General features: G+C 41.0%; 1 protein-coding gene across 1 annotated transcript; it reads left to right on the top strand.

Annotated features, from left to right (window-relative positions):
• Positions 1-4908: 4908 nt before the first annotated feature.
• Positions 4909-12985, top strand: LOC308460848 (vomeronasal type-2 receptor 26-like; the record flags this gene model as incomplete). The annotated part of the gene is made up of 6 exons (XM_080977382.1): positions 4909-4969; positions 5684-5880; positions 7503-8366; positions 8713-8940; positions 10189-10315; positions 12075-12985. The coding sequence occupies 6 exons, from the start codon at positions 4909-4911 to the stop codon at positions 12983-12985; spliced, it is 2388 nt and encodes a 795-aa protein (XP_080833508.1).
• Between the last annotated feature and the right edge of the window lie 718 nt (positions 12986-13703).

The following is a 13703-nucleotide window of genomic DNA, read 5'->3' on the forward strand; positions in this document are numbered from 1 at the left end:
ATCCTGATATCAACCAACTCAAAATAGTAGTTATGGGCACTTTTCACCATGGAAACAAATAAATGAAAGAAATGCATCCGCGCACAATACTAGGTACCTTTCTTAAAGGGAAATAGTTTTTGAATTCATGGTGATTCTCACCACCAAAAGAAGGAGCTCGAGTGCTGCATTTGACCAGATAAATGAGTAATGTCTTTTTCTGCAGCCCTTTTCTTTTCCTAGGCAGTGCAAGCTGTGAGGATATTTTAGAGTAAGTTGGAGGCACCAGGTTGTGAGGATGATTGTGGGGGCAAACGTTGAGTGTGTGATGTCAGGACATTGGGGGGGGGGGAGCTGGGTGCAGAGCTTACCTTGAAAGTTGTGCATTAACACAAACACACACTTTTGTCTTAAAAGGAAGACATCACATTTGATTTTAAAAAGGGAAAAATTGAAAAATGGGAAATCCTATTTTAAAAATAGGAAATGCTATTCCTAAATGCAATTCTTAGCTTCTTGGCTACAACTGCAAAAAGCAAGATCTGAAAATGTTTTTCATCTTCTTTTTTCAGATGCAGAATTTTGTACAATGTGCCCAAAAGATCATTATCCAAACAAGGAAAAAGATCACTGCATTCCAAAGCTAATAACCTTCTTGTCTTATAAGGACCCTTTAGGGATGAGTTTAGCTATTTTTGCACTTTTCTTTTCCTTGATCACTGCTCTAGTGCTAGGAGCCTTTATAATGCACCGTGACACTCCTATTGTCAAAGCCAACAACAGGAACCTCACCTACACCCTCCTCATCTCCCTCCTGCTCTGCTTCCCTTGTGCTTTGCTGTTTATTGGCCATCCTGTGAAGGTGATGTGTCTCCTCCGTCAAGTTGCATTTGGCATGGTCTTCTCAGTGGCTGTCTCTTCTGTGCTAGCAAAAACCATTACGGTGGTTCTGGCTTTCATGGCCACCAAGCCAGGAAGTAGCATGAGGAAATGGGTAGGGAAAAAGGTGGCCAACTCCATTGTTCTTCTCTGCTCTCTTGTTCAAGGAATTATTTGTACCATATGGCTGGCAATTAATCCTCCATTTCCAGATATTGACATGAATTCAGTGACTGAAGAAATTGTACTTGAATGTAATGAGGGGTCTGTGACTATGTTCTACTGTGTCCTGGGTTACATGGGCTTCCTGGCTATTGTGAGCTTCACTGTAGCTTTCCAGGCTAGAAAATTACCTGACCGTTTCAACGAAGCCAAACTAATCACTTTTAGCATGCTTGTGTTTTGCAGTGTTTGGTTATCCTTTTTCCCCACCTATCTGAGCACCAAAGGGAAATACATGGTTGCTGTGGAGATCTTCTCCATCTTAGCCTCCAGTGCTGGGCTGCTGGGTTGCATCTTTTCCCCTAAATGTTACATTATTTTGCTGAGGCCAGAACTGAACAAAAGAGATCACATAATAAAGAGAAATGTTCACTGATGCTTGTGGACATTCTGCAACCTTTAGTGTGGACCAAAGTTGCAGAGTAACTTTCCAACATGACTTCCACTCTCAGGCTTTTATATATTTGCAGTAGGAGATGACTAATGCATCTGCTTTGTAAATTAGCTGACATAGATTATTCTAGTTCCACAGGGTTCCAGAATTATTTCTGGAACAATTTGATGTCCTCTGCTTTCCCTTCATCTGTCCTTGAAGCCAATTTCTGTTTTGTATTCAAGACCAGCCTTTATTGCAGTGGGTTGAAACTGAATTGGAAAAAATGCTTATTCTTTTTTCCCCTCTGTCTGTCATGGTTTGGAAAATTTTACCCATGTGTTGCTTTGGAATAGTGTATCTGATGAAATAAGTCAACTGGATCTGATAAGAGATAACATCCTAATTGACATGTGATGATTTCATAAATCACCATTCCAATTGCCATACACAGTACAACTAAAAACCAGTGTTCTTGCAAGATATGGTAGCTAACGCAGCTCTAATTTTTTAAAAAATTGTAGTTGGCACCGGGAAACAGGCCTAATGTCTACACTAGTTGGAAAGCTTGTTTAAAGCTATAATTATTAAACAGAGGTGCTCTTATCCCTTGGATTTGTCGTTTCCATAGCACATTATAATGTTTGTCCTGCATGTAAGGGAGCTTCCCCCTCACCTTCTCTTAATAAACATGACTCAGGAGCACTAGTTGCTTCTGAAGGGAAGTGTTTAAGGGTAATGATGTGAACACTGCACAGCCAATAGGGAAGTATGGGTGGGGGACTTGGCTTTAGAAGCCTGCTCCTCCTCCAACTCTTCCTCCATGTGAATTTGCAGTAGGCAGCCTCTGTCTCTCTTCAGATGCACTATGGTGTTGGCAAGTCATCTGCTGAAGATGAAAATCCTTTGGGAGGGGAATTACTGCTATTCCAAGTATTGTAAAGGTGTGGCAGGCCTGACATGGTACCATAGGAAGTAAAAGCAAAATCATTAATTTCCCATAATCTCTGGTTGGCAAGTGATGGTCAGCCATAGTGAAGACTCTTTACAAAGCCACCTCCCAGTCCTTTGGCGGATAAGTCATTGGGTGGAGTCCTTGTTCAATTTTGGATGTGGTGGTAATTTGGAGCATCACCTTGACCCCATGCAGGCATAATATCACAGGGGTCTGGGTGAAAGTTTCTGTCCTGAAGCCAAGTGGAGGGCAGATGGGCTATAGAACTTCTAATAGCAGCCTGGTGAGTAGGCAGCTTAGTTGACCTGTCTTGAGGTGGTCCTTAACCCAGGCACAACCTTAAGCAAATTTCCACCTTCAACCCAAAGGCTAATTCAGGATACATGCACAATTCCTGAACCAAAGCCTATCTACACCTGTAATCAAATAAAATTTTAATTCCATAAAATAGTTGTGTTAATTTGTTATCCTGTTAATACTTCAGTCTTTCCCCATGAGTCGTACACTGTGCGTAGGTCCACAATCCAGCCAAATATTTACTGAGTGCAGCAGAAAGTGGGGTTGGCATGGCAGTAAGGCAAGAATCCAATTTTCCATTGCACCTGCCCTTCCTGAAGGAATGGTCCTCTATCAGAGTTGGGAATGGCCTAAATGCCCTCTCTGGGAATCACCCAGCATTGAGCCCTGGTGTGGTGTAGGTCAGGTGTCCAGGATCTGACTATGTGACAGCCCAGCCATGGCTAATCTATCCTGCAGGCACCCTTTTCTATGCTGATTCTGCCCAATGCTGGTTCCACCAATATACAGAGGTCCAGTCATCATTTAACAGCAGTAAGCCTTAAGTCACAGAGGGAAATGTGAAAAAACACCAACCAAGGAACCTATTGGGGGGGGGGGGAGGGAATCGGTTCTGACCCTGTCAACCAGCAACTGAAATGTTCTAGTGAGGCTGTAACACCGAGGGTGGGTGTGAAGCTTGCTAGGGGCAATGTGAGCAAGACCTTTTAAGGCCTCACCTCCTCCCTCTTGCAACATGCCACAGTGTATTGTTGCCCCCAAGATCTCAGACGATAGAAGGCTTCTGAGATCCCACTGTCAGGCTGCCAGAAAAGGGCTTCTGTCTGTGGTCCGACACTGTAAGCAGAACCAGACACAGTGCTTGCAGTAATTAATTTTATTGCTCAGTAATCAAGGCACATCTATCAGATAAGCAAGTGAGTTGCAGAAGCTAAAATTCCAGCCCCTCTTCCTCCTTATTTATGCCTCCATCATTGCATTTTTTCACTGTGACTCAGTTTTTCTTAATTGTTTTAGGCTTTTCTCTCCTCTTTGTCCCTGTGCTGAGAATGGGGGAGGGGAAGGAGCCTAATCAGGACTGTATTGCAGAGCAGGAGACACAGCCCCTGCTTCTTCTTTATCAGTGTCCATGGTTGGCTCAAGCCTTCACCCTCAGGCTGTCCCATCCATCTGAACCTGGTTCAAAGTCCCCTCCCCCCTCCGGTGCCTCCTTGACCACTGGCTGCCACCACTCTTCCTTGTCCACCCAGTCCCTGACACCCACTTTCGAAGCCCTGAACCACCAGTGATGCCCAGAGTGAGATTTATGCCAAATATGAATTACATTTGTGTGAACTTAGCTGATTCTTGGCAAAGGCAATACAATCTGAGCAAAATCTCACTGGCAACTAATTATCTCTTAAGGAAGATAATAATAGCTGCAGAATCCAGGAAAATAACCATTAGCAATTTTGTCATGCTAGCTGCAACTTCAAACACACTGGAGAAATGATAACCATGCATATCATTATCAAAATTGCTGCTTTTCTCTGACGCAATGGACACCCAGAGCCAGTAAGCAAGGCCAAAAATAAACACCTGAAAAGAGCAATAAAACCCTTGTGCTTTTTAGAATTGGATCTAGGGCTATGTAGGGGTCAGACATTACCATACCCTTTTATATGTTAGGTTATGCTTTCAACAACTGATTCCACCATGATTTTTAACCAGAAAAAGTGATCCTGTGAGAATATTTGTTCCTCATACTTCCTTTTCCTTGCTGACTTCCACCTCACAGACTTGGGCAAACCGAAAGAGAATTCACATGGTTATAATTTTGCTTCTTTGCCCATCAAGGGAATGAGTTACCAAAAGAGATTCACGTGGTATTTTTCAAAGAAAGAAAACAGCAATAACTTTGTAATTCATACTCTCTCTCTCAGGATGAAAAAGCACTGTTTGAAACACTGATGAACAAGGAGCTATTATTAAGTAAACAAATAGGATACCAGTTCACAGTTTACCTAACTAGTCATGCTGTAAATTTATGTAGCAACAAAATCATCCACCATTCAATCAAGACTGTAACAAAACTGATAACACTTGAAATATGGGAATTTATCATTGGAGGGGAAGTTTTATGAACAGGATCGTGCTAGTGGTGGCCTTCCTTCTTGTCTTGCTGTGTCATACTGTATGCAACACACATTGTATTAATCTCAGCATGTTTGATGATCCGCTCCCTACTCCTCATGGATTTTATCAGTCCGGAGACCTTCTCATCGGTGAGATAGTTTCTCAAGTCTTCTTCCACTATAATACTCTCTCATTCATGGAACAGCCTTCACAGACGATGATTGACGAACCTTTGTAAGACATCTCTATCTCTCACTTGGTCATGATTGGAGCAAGTCATCGAGGAATGATGTGCTTTAGTTGTAGTGTGAAAAAAGTGTGACTGGAATTGTTATTTATCATTTTCTACAATATATTGTTGGACCCCCTAAACTTGTAAGATTCCTCCAGAAGCCAAGTAAAAATGAATGGCTTCTGTGCTTTTTCTATTTTACTCCTATAGAAAAGAAAACTTGGTGGATTAAACCTTTATTCAGTTTTACCACAAAACCCCACATCTTTTTAGTTTTCAATTTCTAAGTGCCATATTATAGAGATAACAACATGTTTCTTTTCCCCAGTGGCAGACCTCAGGGTCTCAAATTTCATCAGTGCCCTGTGTGGTGCCAAAATCTGGGGAAAATTTGAAATGGTTTGCTAGCCCAAAACTATAATCCGGAGCAATCAAAAACTTGGTCGTTTGCAGTTGAGTGCTGAGGTAGGGTGCAAATATGCTTTTGCTGTGATTCTTATTATAGCTTTATTAAACAGCTTTAACTCTCATTACAGTTCAGTCCCAAAGAATTATCAGCACATCCTGGCCTTAGCATTTGCTGTCAAGGAGATCAATGAGAATCCCAACATTTTATCAAATATTTCTTTAGGGTTCCACATCCTCAATAGCTATTATGCTGCAAGGATGACTTATAAGGTGACAATGAACCTGCTTTCCACACAACATGGGTTTATCCCTAACTTCAAGTGTGACAAACAGAACAATTTGATAGCACTCATTGGAGGGTGTATCTCTGAAATCTCTGCCAGTGTGGCCATCTTTTCAGCAATCTACAAGACTCCACAAGTAAGCTGTGTGAATGAGATTTCACAACCGTGGTACAGGCAAGAACCAATAAAAGTGTGGCCAATCAACACACATCCAACTGATGTGCAACTGTGTGCATAGCCACAACCAGAAAATGGGGTGGAATGGGTGCAAGGGCATAATGGGGAGTAGTGGGGCAGAGTGGGCTTATGGGTCAGAAACACAACCCCTGCACAAAATGGTTGTTGCCTGTACACTATTTGGGTTTCAACAAACTATTTGATTTAAGTTTCCATCTTATTTTGGTTATCAAATAGGTTACATGTAAATTAACCATACAATCTGGTGGATTCTGACCACATCAAAAAACTGTTCACAAAGAGTGTGCATTGATGGTTCCTCATCAACGTTGGGAGGGATTTAAACTGGGCTGCTTCAGGGCTCATCTTCAAAAAAATGTTCAATGAGCCAGACAAAGTTGATAATCCTTATAAATTTGTGGATGACTAAACCTGAGAGGGAAAGTTAGCACTTTGGATGGCTTGAATAATATTCAAAATGATGTTGATGCAGTGGAAAACTAGGCTGAAACTAACATAAGGAAATCTAATAGAGGCAAATGAGACATATTTCATTTAGGAAAATGAAGGAGAACCCCCAAGAATAACAGGTGATCAAAAGTGATATATGAGTAAGCATATCATGCTTGCAAAAAGATTTACTGCAATTTTAGACTGCATTCACAGAACCATAGATTGTATGTTATAAAATGCAATAATACCACTTTGCTCTGCACTAGTCAGCATCATGTGAAGTACTTTGCGCAGTTCTCTGTGGTGTAGCAAAAGAAGGCTAGAGACATATTTGAGGAGATTGAGGAGGGCAACAGCGATGATCAAGAGTACACCAAATAAATTATAGAAGAAATATTTGAAGAAGTAGTGCATGTTTAGAACAGGAGGCTAACAAGAAACATTGTTACTCCAGATGTGCAATAATGGTGGTGCTCATTTGTACAGGTGGGGCATCTAAGAGCAAGCCGAATCAGGGGCAGGCAGAGCCAATGGGTCAAAGTAAGTCAAAGTAAGCAAAGCTATTGGTAGACAGAATTGTCGCCAAACTCACAATTAGATTTTATATACTGTGATTCATTAAGGGCTGTAATGCTTGTTTGTTTTTCAATTAGATAGATAGAACGAACAGAGGGCTCTATCAACATAGCTGTTATTAAATCTCTGTGTGGCTGGTGCCTAGTTGGTGCTCTAGGTGCTCACCAGCCTAGTCAGCTGTCCACATGGCACACCTAACATGGATGCTACAAGCTGCATTAACTCAGGAAGTCGCACCTTGTGGCAGGTGTTTCTCCTGACAGTGCAATTGGGGCTGAGGCAGAGCAGTGGCAGGAGAGTAGACATACGCTGGTGGCAGCTCAGTGTGTTATCAAAACAAACCTCTCAATCTGGCATCTGAACCAAGTGGCCCATTGCAATACATAATTACTAAGGGGTGTGTGTTCTCAGTGAAGTTCTTCAACCAGAGGGTGCGCAGTGACTCGGGCAGATCATTGAACTCTGGATTTCCATGGGCTGTTGGAAGAGATTGCCTACCAGATTTCCTGCAACTCTAGGATTTAAAATTAACGTTAACATTTCCGCCCCCAGCTCACTTATGGATCATTTTTGCCATTACAAGGTGTTAATATGCTGTTACCATTTTTGTACCAGATGGTCCCAAATGAAGCTCACCAGCAAATGGGAGTTGTGAGGTTACTTCAACATTTTGGATGGACATGGATTGGGCTCATGGCTGTGGATGATGACAGAGGGGACAGGTTTTTACAGACAATTGTGCCAATCCTTTCCCAGAATGGCATCTGCCATGCCTTCACCATAAGAATACCAAAATGGAATTATGTGGATGAGATGATAGACTATGTTTTCCAGAACTGGAAAAATTATATAGTTGTCTTTGAGAGAAACCCCAGTGTATTTTTTATTTATGGAGAACATCCATGCTTTCAGATATTAATAACATTGTTTTTTGTAGCACCCTTAAGTGACTTTCCACCTCTGGGTAAAGTGTGGATTGTCACATCCCACTGGGATTTTGCGGCACATGCACTACAGAAGAACTGGGATATGCAAACTTTCCATGGTTCCATATCCTTCACAGTTCACTCAAACCAGCCATTAGGATTCCAAAAGTTTGTTCAGATATTAAGACCTACATGGGCCAAAGGAGATGGTTTTATCCAAGACTTCTGGGAACCAGCATTCAGCTGTTCGTTAAACATTTCTCAAGGGAGGGAGGAGGAAGATGAAATGAAAACCTGCACTGGAGAGGAGAAGCTGGAGACCCTTCCCGGAATTCTCTTTGAAATGCACATGACTGGCCATAGTTACAATGTCTACAATGCTGTCTATGCAGTGGCACATGCTTTGCAGGCCATATACAAATCGAACTCCATAAGGAGAAGAATAGCAGAAGGGGAGAGGCTGGTATTTCAAAATGTGCAACCATGGCAGGTAATTACAACCCAATACTTTAAAAACACAAGAATAATAAAACCCAGATAACTTTAGATTAAGGGGAGAAAGGAGCTGTATACTTGAATAATTCATTACCACACAAAAATGTTTGCAGCTGTATTTTTATTTTATTTTGGATTATAGGCATTCATATAATAAAATAGTGGGTTTAAAAACAAACAAACAAACAAACAAACAAACAAACAAAAATGGATTAGAATTGCAGGTAGATGAAGTCACCAGAAATACGTTTATTTAAAAGTGTGAGATAAGCCTTTGTGACATTCGTTGAAATCATTTCAAGACTTTGTTGTCCCTTTGCTCATATGTTTTTCCAAACTAGATCCATCACTTTCTGAGTAACCTATTATTCAACAACAGTGCAGGGGACACTGTGCATTTTGATGACAATGGAGAATTAGTTGCTGGTTTTGATGTTACAAACTGGATGATGTTCTCTAATGGCTCAGTGGTAAGAGTAAAAATTGGAAGACTTGAACCCCAGGCTCCTCCTGGCAAAGAGTTAACCCTTAATGAAGACGAAATTACATGGCACCCAACCTTCAATCAAGTGAGACATTTGGTTAAATGCATAGCTCCCATCTTTCTTTGTAACTATGCAATAAAAAGATCAAAGTTCAGAATGTCCAGTTCTTATTGTTTGCTACCAATGACCCTTGCAATAGAAATCTTAAAAAATAACAAGACACTCAAAGACTAGGTTAAAATATATCAAGTGTTCAGACCTGCATATTATCCAACCTTATGATTGTTTAAAACTGAACTCTGTTTGTTGTGCTCAAGGAATAGGGCATTTGGAGAGATTCTCTCTCTCAACTTGTGCCCCCAAATTTAGTCCCCCAAAATAATTTAGATTTTTAAAAATCCCATTGGCAGTTGACACTATTTTAGCTCAAAAAGTATTCTGTAACTTTCCTGCTGTTCTGCATATAAAGCTATCCTATAGGGAAAGAATGTCTCTACATTATATACTTTCCCCATTCCTGATTCTGTGAGCGAGAATGGGATGGATCATCCCTGGGTGAAAAAGACTTTGATGTGTTATTAGACATCTTTTTCATGTCTATATAAATATTGTTTTTTGATAGTATGTAAAGTTTGTCTCATCTCCCCCCCCAAATATTTTTATTAGTTTTTTTCACAAACATAAATAAAACTTAATCTTTTACAATCATCATTTTATGTCATCTTATTTACAATGCGTAAGTTCACGCCCAGACTTCCTTCCTTCCTTCCTTCCCTGCTTCGGTTTTCTTAGTTTATATCTTCTCTTGCAGATTCTTATTTCGAGTTTGTCTCATCTTTGACGCAGGCTATGACAAGCCCCTCAAGTTCCCTTCCAAATTCATCTCACCTCCCCTTTTAAAATCACGATTGGACTCTCTAATACCATCAATTTCAATAGCTCATTATTTTCAGAACAGTAGTCTTCAAGATACTTGGACCCTTTTCGGTTTTTTAATCCCATGAATGGAATCATTTGATGGGTGTAGTGGAAATAAGTCTATTGGCTGCAATCGTCCATTGTGCTCTCAATGGCTTTCTATGACATATTTTGGTGGCTTGGTGCAGCAGGGAGCCTTCTCTATTCATGTGTGCTTCTAAATCCATTGACATGGCTGATATAACTAGAAATGCATTAGAGAAGACTCCTAGCTGTATACATTAAGCCCCCCAACAAGATGGAGGTGGTGGAAATGGCTTGCAGGAGTGGGGCGGAGGGAGCTGGACCTACTCACATATTTGAAGTAGGTGGAAAGTGAAGAGCACTTAAACTCTTATTGCTTATCCCATAAAGGTGATGCCTGTTTCTGTGTGCAATGACCACTGCTATCCTGGCTACAATAGGAAAAAGAGGGAAGGAGAGAAATTTTGCTGCTATGATTGTGCTCCATGTCCAGAAGGGATGATCTCTAGCCAGAAAGGTAGGATGCATGATCCCAATAAATTTCCATAGCATACATATGTATTATATTTGCTTGGAGAATGTACTGGATATCCCCTGAGTATTTATGAGGTCAGTTCACAGAACAGAATTTTCCAGATCCTTGGGAGAAAGGGAGCCTATCAATGAAATAGTAAAGTAAGTAAGTAAATAGGACTAAGGGATCGTGGCATCTGGAATTCAACAGCTGTGGTGGTGCCTGTCTATATAAGAAGTGGCAAGGTGACCTCCTTTGCCAGAGAGTGCCATAAACACTGAGAAGGCCCTATCTGAAGCCATAGTACATCTTCAACATATATCCTACATGGCTAGGTTAGAGGCTACCTTTCCTCTTTCCAACCAGACCAACCTGTGTTTCAAATGCTATCTAGACAAAGTCCTCTTTCATTTATCTGCTACCTGATGGATAGGATACAATGTAAGACATTCAACGACCACATTTACAGCCTTTTAAACTATTGTAAAGGTAAAGGGACCCCTGGCCATTAGGTCCAGTTGTGGTCAACTCTGGGGTTGCGGCGCTCATCTCGCTTTATTGGCCGAGGGAGCCGGCGTACAGCTTCCAGGTCATGTGGCCAGCATGACTAAGCCGCTTCTGGTGAACCAGAGCAGCGCACGGAAACACCATTTACCTTCCCGCCAGCGTGGTACCTATTAATCTACTTGCACTTTGATGTGCTTTCGAACTGCTAGGTTGGCAGGAGCTGGGACCGAACAACAGGAGCTCACCCCGTTGCAGGGATTCGAACCGCCGACCTTCTGATCGGCAAGCCCTAGGCTCTGTGGTTTAACCCACAGAGCCACCAGTGTCCCATTTAAACTATTGTAGCTTCCACCAAAGTATTCTGGGACTGAAATTTAAGGGTGCAGAGATTTATTAGGAGACACCTATTCCCCTTCCAGAGCTACAATTCCCAGAAGGGTTTAACAATCAATCACTCGTTACGGGGTTGTCTTATTTGCAATATATCAACAGAACACCAGTGAATAAGTTTTAGTTGATGAAAAAGGAAACATATTCCACAAATAATATAAATGGCAAGTCAAAAGCACATTATACATATTCTCATTATACATGAGAAAATAATGTGAAATAAGTTGTATTGAAACAGTGGCTGTTGCATGCAAGGATTATCCATGTGCTCTGGTTTCCGTCACAGTGTTCCGTTGCTTCAGAAGCAGTTTAGTCATGCTGGCCACATGACCCAGAAAGCTGTCCATGGACAAATGCTGGTTCCCTTGGCCTGAAAGCTGTCCAGGGGTCCTTTACCTTTTTACCTTTTATAATATGCAAGATTAAAAATAACTATAAAATTAACACCCCCCTTTTATTTGTCTATGGTTAGAGGTCAGCAAGATGAGGTAAATCAAAACTGTGGATGCTGTGCATAGTGTCAGACCCCAGACCTCTCACCCCCATAAAACATAGCCTTGTTGACTAGACTACTATCCCATTTCCCACCCTTGCTTGAAAGATTCAGGCTCTTTGCTTGGGAAATGCCAGTGTTCTGATTAAAGAAGTCAGTATTCAAAGGTGCATTGCCAGAAGCTATATGGCTAAGTGAAGCATGACTACTTTTAAATGGGGGAGGGCAGGGCCTATCACTTAGGCTGGGCTGTGATATTGTGTAGTGTTTTTGTTTTGTTGTGGGGGTTGTTGCTGTTGTTACTGTTATTTTTCTTTATATTTATTTTGGGAAATTATTCAATTTGCTTGTGTCCTTTTTTGTACTTTTCAGATATGGACGCCTGTGTCAAATGCCCAGAAGATAAGTATCCCAACAATTACCAAACTCAATGTATTCCCAAGGTTTTAAGTTACCTCTCTTACAAAGAAAATTTAGGGATCATATTAGTTGTCTTGGCCATTTTTCTCTCTTTGATCACAGTTTTAGTACTTGGAACATTTATGAAGCACAATAACACTCCCATAGTCAAAGCCAACAATCAGACTCTGACCTACATCCTCCTCATCTCTCTCCTCCTTTGTTTCCTCTGCTCTTTTCTCTTCATTGGACAGCCTGGAAAGATTATTTGCCTCCTCCGACAAATGACTTTTGGCATCATCTTCTCTGTAGCTTTGTCCTCTGTCTTGGCAAAGACCATCACCGTGGTTCTGGCATTCATGGCAACCAAACCAGGATCTAGCATGAGAAAATGGGTTGGGAAAGGCCTGGCAAATTCTATTGTCTTTTCCTGCTCCTTTATTCAAGCTGCAATTTGTATTTTTTGGTTAAGTACTTCCCCGCCATTCCCAGATAGGAACATGGACTCACTGAATGTGGAAATCATACTGGAATGTAAGGAGGGATCAGCTGCCATGTTTTATTGTGTCTTAGCCTATATGGGTTCCCTGGCCATTCTCAGTTTCATGGTGGCTTTTCTAGCCAGGAAGCTACCTGACAGTTTCAATGAAGCCAAGTTCATCACTTTCAGCATGTTGGTGTTTTGCAGTGTTTGGTTGTCCTTTGTTCCAACCTACTTGAGCACCAAAGGAAAATACATGGTGGCTGTGGAGATTTTCTCCATCTTGGCTTCCAGTGCTGGGTTACTGGGCTGCATCTTTTTCCCCAAATGTTATATTATTGTTTTGAGGCCTGAGCTGAACAACAGGGAGCAACTGATAATTAGAAATAGAGAAAGTAAGTAAGATCATATTGTTATTCATCTATTGTGTAAATTTATTTGCAAATGTTGATGGTAGAGATATGATAAGCAAACAACCACCCTTAGATTTCTGTGACTAGAGTTGGGCTGGATGAATCTCACCCCAATTTTGCCATTAACGCCTATTATGTTCTTTTCCCACTGACTGAACATGCAGCCATTCTAAAGGAAGTTGTGTCTTTACCCTTCAGAGATCATGGGGCTTGTTGTGCAGCTCTTGCATCACCCCCTACACAAAATACACATCCAGATTTGCTATATTTCTTTATTTCATAAGATTTATACACCATTTGATTGTAAAAACAACCTCAAAGTGCTTAAGACAATAAAATTATCAATACCAAGAATTGATAACAATAATTTAAAACCTTTGGAAAGTTAAAATAACAATAAAATTCACATCAATCCTCTAAATATTTGTGTAGACTTGTGTGATAGCGCAATGGCACTTTCCCCCCGGTGCTGTTGGACCTGCCTCCACTTAAATATAGTGCACCCACTTCACAGAACACCAATTCCACGAATTCCTACAAACTACCCCAGATTATCTTGTGGGGGACTTGTGTGAGGGAAAACTTAATAATTTGGAGTTTCAGGCAGGATTTGATCAAATAATCAATAAGGATTTTATTAAACAAAGGAAGTTTATGACACAAAGTGGGTAAAACATAGGATACTTCAGATTATAATGCTATTTCACT

The sequence above is a fragment of the Podarcis pityusensis genome (genome assembly GCF_964106645.2).
Source record: "Podarcis pityusensis genome assembly, chromosome: 13".
In the NCBI taxonomy this organism is placed as follows: domain Eukaryota; kingdom Metazoa; phylum Chordata; class Lepidosauria; order Squamata; family Lacertidae; genus Podarcis; species Podarcis pityusensis.